Genomic DNA, 9,878 nt, shown 5'->3' with positions numbered 1-9,878 from the left:
TGTTGTTTTGTTTTGACAGGAAAAGAAAAAAGGGAATAGAAGGATCGAGCATCGAGCACAAAATCTGACCTCGAAAAAAAGTTTCAAAAGTTTTAACGTAGTTCTGAGGATTTTGGATTTCGCTTATCACAATGGGGAAAGGCTTTAATAACTACATGTGCAAAAAATTCTTCCATCCAGCCTCTAGAGACAACCTGAAGCGGGTATGAACAAAAATAATTTCATACGCATGATACGCGCAAAATGGCCACGAAAAGTAATTTATTTATGTATGTTTATCTGAAATATTTAATTTTTAGGTATGGATGGCCGAGCAAAAAGATGTTGCCTACAGAAAAAAGCAGGATGAGCTGAGGCAGCAGTATGAGAAGGAACAGGACCTCTACAACAACAAGTGAGTTCCCATTTATAAATATATGTATTTAATTTTTTTAAACACATTTAATTTTTTCTCAGGGCTCTGCTGAGTAGCGAAAGCAAAGACAAATTGAGCGTTAACTTTTTGTACGAGCCTCCACCGGGTGCCAAGAAGGAGAGGGAAAAGGAGGATGATGAGCCTGAGTACAAATTCGAGTGGCAGCGGAAATACAATGCTCCCCGAGAAGAGTAAGAATCTTTTAAATTTTTTGCTATGTTACTAATGAACATTTTAGCTACTGCAAAGGTGACTCTGAAATCCAAGATCAACCGTTCGGTATTCAAGTACGAAACGTGCGGTGCATCAAGTGTCACAAGTGGGGCCACATCAACACAGACCGGGAGTGCCCGTTATTTGCACAGGCCATGAGCCGCTCCGATGATGTTGAGGAGAGCGACGCCCTAAGCTTGGTGGCTGCTATGAGGGACGATGGACTCGCAATGAAGAGGAATGCTCTTGCGGCCCAAACACATCTTCCTGTCAGGGCTTCAAATTTGATTGAGTCGGATGAAGAAGAGGACGAAGAGAGCAAGTTCTTCAAAGGACTGTCCAGGAAGCAAAAGCAGAAACTACTCAAGTAAGATATAATTATATCACACAATTTTGCAATTTATTTTACCTTAAAAACCACTTTAGGAAACTTGAGAAAATGGAAAAGAAGGAGAAGAAAAAGAAGAAGAAAAACAAAGGCAAAGCAAGCAGTGACGATGATTCAAGTCAGAAAAGGAACGTTGAGGAATGGAGCCCTAGGAGGAGAAACATTTGGAGGAATAGAGATGACAGCCCAAAGAGGAGAGGAAGAGAAGAAGTTCCAAAATGGAGAGGAAGGGATGACAGTCCAAAAAGAAGGGACAGGGTTCAAGAGAGAAACCAGAAGAGAAGTCCCAGGAGGAGGGACAGGGACGTCAGGGATGAAGATCAAAGTCCAAGGAGAGATAGGGATCGGAAAGATCATAGGGATCCCAGGGACTCTGACAAGAAGAGGCGTCGAGAAAGGAGCATCAGTCATGATGACGAACGTAGAGATAACAAGAGGCGGCGGTGATTTACCTTTAATTTTGTTGTAAAATAATAATAAATAATACTAAGAGTTTAACTTAACAATACTTTTTACTTGAAATTTCAAACTTTTTGACTAAAAGAGTAACTTTAAAATAATCAAACAATGGGATCCCAACTGGAAATATTAAGTAGAGCGTCAGAGATATTAAAAAGGATGTAGAAATTTGTGATACAGGATCATTTTATACGAAATCACATTCAAGGCAGTAACCCACCCTAGTTACAGGCTACTCAAAAAAGGAAATTCCTGAGAACAAAGTAATTATGAAGATCACGAAGCAATTCTTACGAAGCTGTTTTGATTTTGTATAGTGGCATTTAGGATCTGCACTGATAAATGCAAAAGAATGATACAAGCAAAATTAAATTTTTATTTTATTGATTCCTGTTATTTACAACTTAAAAAACTTGCAAGAAAAAATGAAAACATTATGCTAAATAAAAATCTCCTTATGATGCTGACGCAGTAACCCCAAAAATAGCAGACTCTAAAGCCGAAATATTGCAAACTTGCAATTAACCCCCACAATCCACAATAATAATGATTGCACAACGTTCAACATAAGCATTTTAAAGGACATAATCTAATTCATAGCGCTGATACTGATTTTTGGGGTCATTAGCAATTCTGGAATAGCCAGCAACGAGTGCGTCCTGCCCACCGATGTAAAGAGAGTTGTATATTTTCCAGTACACGTCTCGCACTTTTCTTGCAGGATGAAATAGGCCCTGGAAATTAAAATTTGTATTAACACAATGCACGAGTAAAAACGTCAATTAACTCACTTGAAGGGTGTACTGCAAAATCTTGATTGGACCTAGCGACACTCTCATTCCTTCCACAGCATCCATGAAAGCCTGAACCAAATGAGGAGACGTTTCGAATATATTTGGCCAGACGTAATTCAGCAAATGAATAAGGGCGTCTTCGCAGCCAAAGCCATAAACACCTAAAGCTACATGCTTGATTGCTGCACAAGCTGTCTGCCGATGAACCTTGAAATTAAAACATTTATTTTATTCATTACCGTTTATAAATAATTACAGAAGAAAATAGATGCTGGCACCAAAAATTAATTTTTTTATAAGGAAAAACTTACCAAATCTCTATCCATGAGAGCATCTTCTAAAAGAGGTGTTACTGCATAAATGTAGTCTTTGCCCATCTCACCAATGTATTCGAATAAGAAGGAAAGTGACTTGAGGACGCCGTTCTGCACATTGAGTTCAGGGACACGGTATTCATTCATCAAGGCAGGCAGGACGGTGAAGGGTGAACAAGTTTCAGCCACGATCGCAATGGCTACAGTCGTACACACACGATTCTGGCGTTCTTGGACTTTCAGGTTGTTCAACAGGGTTGCAAGCACGTCGTGGGGGCCGATAGCTTTGGCAATGTAGCCAAAGGTGTTGACAGTGGCTCGACGGATTGCTTTTTTGTGCGCCTTCAGCAATTCCAGAAGCTCAAAGCAAATTCGCATCCATTCTCTGGCAGACACGTATTCCGGACCTCGATCAGCAATACGTCCCACTAAGTCGATGCAGTTTTCTTGCACCTTTAATGAAAAAAAAATTAAGCAAAACAAATCGACTCAACTCTTTTAAGTCCCTACCTTTTCGTGTCTGTTTTTAAGAATGGGGGTGAGTCGAGGCAGCAAATCTTTGATAGGCGGCGTCATCTTGGTCATACCAATGACGTTGACAATTGCCTTCAGAGCGGCAAGAATAGAACCAAGCACTTCAGGGTACTCCTCTCCTAAGTACTCGTACAAGACCACTCCAAGATGGCCCATCAGTTTTTCTTCCAAACAGGTCTTCATGACAACAGCAATCCTTGAAATCAAATCTGCAGCCTGCTGACGAACTTTAGCCGACTTATTGTTCAAACGCCACAGAATTGTACCGCAAATCTGTGGTAGGTATGGTTTTACTCTCTTGCCAAGTTGGTTTACAATTGTTCCAAAACCATTGAGCATCACCTGGAAAAATCAGGGTTTGAAATGGACTAATGATTTTAGTTTTAGAAATCTTTAACTCACAGCATCTTCCGAAGTCTGCTCCTGGAAGGCGTACAGGACGCCATCAATAAGCAACTCTTCCAATCGAGAATCAATGTCTGCGGCACCCAAGTTGGAAATTATTTTCTCGATGGTTTCTACTACCATTTTACGATACTGCTCATTTTCATCTTTCAAGTCGTCAACAACCCTGCCAATCATCTCAGCTGCTCCAACCTAATTAATAATTAAAATAAAATTTAAATTAATATTTCAATTCCAATTTATATCTTAGAGTGTACCTTATTGGCCATTTCTACAGTTGTGTCGACGAGCTGCCTATAATTCCTCCTATCCAGGGCCATCCTGTGGTTCCAGAAATGCTTGAAGTAGTGAGGCAAAATCTCCTCTTTAATATAGGCTGCCTCAACACCATCTGTGGCGCAACACTGCTTCACCACTTTCAACACAATCTTCTTCATCTCCTCGTCTGGAGACTGGAACTCTCGGATCAGGATCAACATCACTTCCCTAGTGTAGTAGTTGGCGTACTCGGCGTCCATCAGCGGAATCAGGTAGCCTATAGCCTTCAGGAAAGCAGCCAAACCCTTGCCTCTGTGTGTCCTTATACCTTTCCACAGCGGCTTCAGCACTGAATCAAAACTTTCAATACCGTAAGGTGTTGCTGCTTCAGCCAAAGCGGCAATGGCCAAGGCTGTTATAGTTCGAACCTGATTGAAGAAATAAAAAAGTTTTATTAAATTTATTTCAGTAAGAAGATTAAATCTTGCTTTAAAAATGCTTTATAATACTGTTTAGATATTTTCAGGGTAGAATTTAGAATAATTGTGTACCTTTTGCTGTTCGTCAACCAACCCATGTTCAATGATTTCAACCAACGACCTCAAATGGGGCAAAATAGCGCAGCCCATAAGAATAGCAATCTGCTGCACAATCTTGATGCCAGTATGCCTGGCCTGCCAAGACTTCTTGCTGCGACACACAGCCTTAAGGAAAGGCAACAGCGATGGAATACCTGTGGACAAAACATGGCATGTGTAACATAATCAGTGGACATCGCACTGAAAATATTCACTTGAACTGTACTTTTGGTGTAATTAAAAATGCTTGTGAGAAACTTCTGGGAAAAAATTCTTACCCAAAGCAGAGGCAACAACGGCAAACGCTCTGGCAGTGGTGTTTCGGACATACTCGTCTATGTTGTCAATGTCAGGTCTCATGGTACTGATCATCGTAGCAAGACCAGCGGCCTTGGCCAAGTTGGAAATAATTTCCCTGCCCTCTACACGAGCATAGTAATCTTCATCAATCAGCAACGGCTCAATAACAACCAGAATTTTGTGCACGTAAGGACGCACAAGGTCGTCCAACTTGTATAGAACTCGATCAATGACCTGTTAATAAAAGTAAGTAATAAATTAAAACAATGGGGAAGAATAAAACATTTTCAATGGGAATTTTATAGTTGAATTAGAACAATTCCCACCTTCACAAGCAAATGTCGTTCTTGGTCTTCCAAGGTTGGCGACATAAGCAGAGGCAAAATTTGGTTGAATAGTGGGCCTGCTCCAAATTCCCTGGCTTTGTCTGTGATCTGCCTGAGGGCTGACTTTCTCATTGGAGGCGTTCCATTCTTGATTTTCAGAAGCAGCCGCATAATCTTGATCTCCTTTTGTTCTTCCTGAGGCAAACTGTCCTCATCTACATCCTGCAGCAGCTTGTCGAAGTACTGGGCGTCTTCAGGTTTGAGGAAGGGCAAGTCCTTCGGCTGATTTTCCATGTATTTGCTTGGACCAACCTCTTCCTTTTGCATAAAGAAGCCAGCTGGTGTGCCTTGTGCGGCCATTGGTGTTGGAGTGGCCGTCAGCTTGCGAGCAGGAGTTCTGATCGGGATGTAGCCTGCTGGAGGCGGGAGAACTTTGTAACCCGGAGGAAACATCGAGTCCAACTCGTCATCAGCCAAAGGGCGGTTGCGTTCATCAATTTCTCTTTCCCATCGGAAAGCCTGCAGCTGCTCAGGCGTCATGCTGACCAAGTGCCCAGGGGTAGGCGTTGCCAAACCCATAGCCTTAGGACCAACCGGAGTTGCCGTTGGGGTCATCGATGGGGTCATTGATGGAGTCTGCGGAGTTTGGGCCACCAGAGGAGTTTCGTCCCACCTTAGATGATAAAAACATAATTTAAGTAATGGGGATCTTTTCAAAACAATTTTTTTTAAACTCAATACATTAAATAATTGCTTACCTGCTGCGTCTCTTTGAAGCAGAAGGGGTGTCTTCGGGCGCAACTCTGTCAATTCTCGGAGTTTCCGACCAACCAGAGTGCCCCGGCGTTTCCCTTTCTGTCTTGGGAGTTTCATCCCAGCGGTTTCGCCTCGCTGAAGTTGCTCCTTTGTCATGGCCAGGAGTGATATGGCCTGGCGTGGCATCCCACATTCTGGTCGACTGGCCAGGAGTAGCTCCAGGAGTTTGACCAACATGACCCGGAGTTTCATCCCAACGAGTGTGTGCTGGGGTTGTCTGATTGTGAGAGAAACACAAGAAGTTAGACAGTGAAGGAATTTCATACTTGAGATCAACTTACAGCCGAGTCTTCCTCCCAGCTTCGGCCAGGCGTGGTGCTGGTGCCCTTTTTCTTGGCAGATGGTTCTGGTTCTGCTGCCTGATCCCAGCGTCCGCGTTTCTTTGCTTTGTCACCGTTAAGGGTGCCTTCTTTTGCTTTGTCAGCTATCTTTTTACGGACCTGATTTACGAGTAATAAAAATATATGAGAAAAATGTAAAATAATTAGGCAAAATGCACCTTTTTTAAAAATTAAGATTAAAAGTTGCATCCTTATCTATATTTTAATTATTAAATACCTCAGATTCTTCTCCTCGAAGCATCTGCTCCCGCATAATTTCGGTGTAAGTCCTGGAGCCGACATCTGGAGTTTTTCCTCCTGTAAACAGAATTGAAGTAAGGCAACTGAACAGAAAACGAGTTTCTTTGCACAGATTGCAAAGAAACATATGATTCTTATTTAAATATGATGGGGGCTGCGGATCCAGGGAGAGGGATCGTTCCCAGGTTTTTGTTGAAAAAACCAATAACAGAGTTTTCAGGGAGTGTAGAAAGCACATTTGCAATATAATGAATAAGTGCTAAGTTATTTTTTAATTAATTTATAAACAAAGATAACTTTTTTTATCTTTAACAATCAATTATTATAATGATGAAAAAAATTCAACAAAAAGTTACTGAAAAGGACAAGAATGGAAATAAAAGAAGAGTCCTGCAAGAAGGGGGCCTGAAATTCTCTTGTGAGGTTTTTTCAAATGTCCTACGATTTTTCTGTAAAAATCCAAACTAGTTAGAGGTATTCGAAAACCTGGGCGAACCCTGCTCAGAGTGAATACGTACGTGCGGCAGCACAAGGGGGCGCTCAGCCGGCCAGACTGATAATCAGACACCTGAAATTATCTACGGGCATTAGTGACAGTGTCTCAACATCAGCACATTCACTCTTTCTATGTCATTCAAGAAGGGTGGCCGGCTCGCATCCCGCGGCCACCCTCAGGCCCTTCGCGCCTCCGACGCAGCTCCTCAAAAAGGCACACGACATTAGTATTCTGCTGTTTCTGATCCATTCACGCCTCCAAACTACACACACCGACCAAATTGTGCTTCAAGTCAAAACTTTGATACACTTCTTAATTAGTTTAAAACTCAATGAAGACGTCTAAGGAAAATTAAATTTTACAGCGTTTTGATATAAAATCAGATTTCCTATTGCTTCTTCACAAAGTTTCTTCTGTTTGTTAGAGGAAATAAAAGTAATTGTAAAGCTCTTTGATTATTTAATTTATTTATAAGATCTTTTACGATGAAGTTCTTTTGCATTTAAAAAGATATTAACTGAATTAAGATAATTAAGTATAAGTCCCTGTGAAATTATTTGCTTTTAGATTAATGTGCACAATTGGCGGTGCATGTCCCATTCATTCAACTGTCAGTCCCCTCTGGGCCCGTCCTATTCCAACTATAGACTACTGGTCGTTGGCAAATGATAGGTTACCTTCGGCGAAAGGATCAACTCGCTCAGGCGAAATCATCAGCTTGCGCCTCTTCTGACGGTACTCATCCTCGCGGTCGGCAATCGTGGGCCGACGCCGATCGGCAAAAGGATCAAAATCCTTGTCAGTACCCTCATTGAGCAAAGCCTGGAACAATGAAATTTTACGTTAAATTTAAACAATATTCATATTTTTTTTTTTTTTAAATTAAAATTGTTTTCAAAGTGAGTAAAAATCACATCAATTTTTATAAAATAATTAGTACTCTACAAGAATAAATAATTTTTCTAGATTCTAGAAGAAACGCTTTTCCATTCTTCAAGACCTGATTGATGCTCATTTATTTGGTTATATTCGATAATATTCATCAGAGACTAAAAACCTTTAAAATTTTATTAGATCTTTTATTGAGGTCATAAATTATGTATTTTTTTTATGTAGCTGATGAAATTATACTGGGAAAACTTGTGGCTAGAGCTGTGATGATAATTTAATCTGACGAGCAATAATTTTATTGCGGTTTGGATATGAAAGGAAACTTTTAAATAGCAGGACGTTCTAACTGATAACGAAAAAAGTTTCCTGCGGCTTCAAATTTTCGTCAGAAAACAAAGAAAAAGGTTGAGAGCAACATGTGTTTGAAAATCGTTTCTTTGTGCATCATTCTTGGCTTGGTGTCATCACAGGAGATGGAAAATGAAGGTAAGTTGAGACTAAGATAAGATATAAAAAATGTATCATTCCATGCAATTCCAGTTGCAGGCAAAAGTCGACAATCCTATCTGCCGAACAACAACAGCCCCCCTTTAAAACAAATGCAACAATCCGTAGCCATGCCTGTCTGTCCCTGCTCCACTGGATCAAACAGTTACTTGCTCTGGCTCATCTTTGCAATCAATTTAGCCCAGATCTGTTTCATTTCATATTGGTCTTACTCAAAGTGCAAACCGAAAGCGGTGACTGCTGAGACAAAAAAGGAACCTGAGCAGCCAAAGGCTAACGTCAAGAGTCAAACCGAGGAGAAAAATTGTGTCGACAATCCGGCTTGTACGGTGGAAATTTGCGAAGCAGTAGAGAGGAGCAATGTGTACGATGAAGTAGGGGTGAAAAATAATCAAGAGAGGAAGTATTTGCAGCCAGTAGGGCCTGACTACGTGGAAATGAAGTCAAACATTGTTTACTCTAATCTCAAGAGGATTTGAAAAAAAAATATGTCACAGAAAAGAAAAATAAATGCATGTATGTATTAAGATTGTAATTTTCCTCTCGTTTGAATAACATCATCATAATGCACATCCAAACTATCCAAAGGATAATAACTCGAATGTCTTTGGACCTTAACAGAGTATAAGAATTATATATATATATATTATTATACAAATACAGACATAAATATAAACACTTCTGTGTATATATCATTGATTTACTACTTCTTAAATTATGTATCCAGGTTTTATATTAAAATATATCCATGGTTATATTGTATGTCTTGACATAAGTATAAAAATAATGTACTAACTTTAATTATTTATAAATTACAAATTCAAAACTTTTATCTGCTGAACGAATCAATGTAAAATTTAATTGAAAATACGAACCTTGGGTGCTGTGTAAGTGCTCCTTTTGGGGGCCGGCAATTCGGCGCCTTCCTCCTCCTCGGCTTCATCGTCTGCGGCGATCGACGTGACGTAGCCATCATACTTGCCACCGCCGTAGATGTCCCGATCAAAGACACCTGTCTGTCCAAGGCCAACTTTGTCCTCATTTTCGGTCGGCTCCGGTTCGGGCGCAGTCTTTTTCCGGGCCTGGATCTCGCGGATCTGGGCCTCGATATCTGAAAGTGCCAACAAAACGTGATATTTAGATTGCGACTTTCAAAGGTAATTACGCGTTTATCGGTAAATTTTTATGTTGCATTACAAATTTGTTAAGCAAAGTTAAAATTCTGAGGCATTTGCATTGCCAAAAATTAGGAGAAGACGGCGTATTTTGCAAAATTATTTACCTTCGTGGGTTCGAGGAACAGCGTCCATCTTGAACCTCAATAAACTCAATACAAGCAAGCAGGGTAGCCAAACGAATCGGAAGCAAAAGAAGGTATGCCAACACGAAGCTGACCAAGCGCGGGAATAAGTTTTCTCTCAAAGGCTAACGTAGGCCATTTTTACATATTTTCTTTTTATCACTTTTTATTATTTTATAAGTGCATTGATCATAAATAAATGATTATTTTAATATTTATTATACCGAATCATATAACATGTTAATAAAAAAGTTTCAAATCAAATGCTGATGCATAAAAAGTAAAATTATAATAAAATTAAAT

At 40.2% G+C, this 9,878-nt stretch overlaps 3 protein-coding genes across 4 annotated transcripts; 2 read left to right on the top strand and 1 right to left on the bottom strand.

Moving 5' to 3' along the window:
* Positions 1-12: 12 nt before the first annotated feature.
* On the top strand, positions 13-1,539 carry LOC132200648 (corepressor interacting with RBPJ 1). The gene is made up of 5 exons (XM_059626290.1): positions 13-203; positions 300-394; positions 457-606; positions 654-995; positions 1,055-1,539. Exons 1-5 carry the CDS (start codon positions 132-134, stop codon positions 1,461-1,463), a joined length of 1,068 nt encoding a protein of 355 aa, XP_059482273.1. The 5' UTR covers positions 13-131; the 3' UTR covers positions 1,464-1,539.
* Positions 1,540-1,831: 292 nt separating this feature from the next.
* On the bottom strand, positions 1,832-9,706 carry LOC132200644 (splicing factor 3B subunit 1). 2 transcript variants are annotated; one of them, XM_059626282.1, is made up of 15 exons: positions 9,558-9,706; positions 9,151-9,386; positions 7,555-7,699; positions 6,359-6,438; positions 6,082-6,240; positions 5,743-6,017; positions 4,985-5,657; positions 4,637-4,892; positions 4,332-4,513; positions 3,780-4,208; positions 3,520-3,714; positions 3,094-3,459; positions 2,581-3,036; positions 2,267-2,476; positions 1,832-2,209 (listed from the first exon to the last, which is right to left on the bottom strand). In XM_059626282.1, exons 1-15 carry the CDS (start codon positions 9,583-9,585, stop codon positions 2,051-2,053), a joined length of 3,849 nt encoding a protein of 1,282 aa, XP_059482265.1. In that variant the 5' UTR covers positions 9,586-9,706; the 3' UTR covers positions 1,832-2,050. The 2 variants fall into 2 exon arrangements, with proteins under 2 accessions (XP_059482265.1, XP_059482266.1); XM_059626283.1 differs by lacking the exons at positions 7,555-7,699; positions 9,151-9,386; positions 9,558-9,706 and adding an exon at positions 6,900-7,521.
* LOC132200652 (uncharacterized) lies at positions 8,161-8,837 on the top strand. The gene is made up of 2 exons (XM_059626294.1): positions 8,161-8,254; positions 8,309-8,837. Exons 1-2 carry the CDS (start codon positions 8,185-8,187, stop codon positions 8,752-8,754), a joined length of 516 nt encoding a protein of 171 aa, XP_059482277.1. The 5' UTR covers positions 8,161-8,184; the 3' UTR covers positions 8,755-8,837.
* Positions 9,707-9,878: the final 172 nt, after the last annotated feature.

Source organism: Neocloeon triangulifer, unplaced genomic scaffold, assembly GCF_031216515.1.
Source record: "Neocloeon triangulifer isolate White Clay Creek 2 clone unplaced genomic scaffold, ASM3121651v1 ptg000014l, whole genome shotgun sequence".
NCBI classification, from domain to species: domain Eukaryota; kingdom Metazoa; phylum Arthropoda; class Insecta; order Ephemeroptera; family Baetidae; genus Neocloeon; species Neocloeon triangulifer.
Note: the sequence above shows the minus strand (reverse complement) of the source record. Positions and strands in the feature narration are given on the sequence as shown.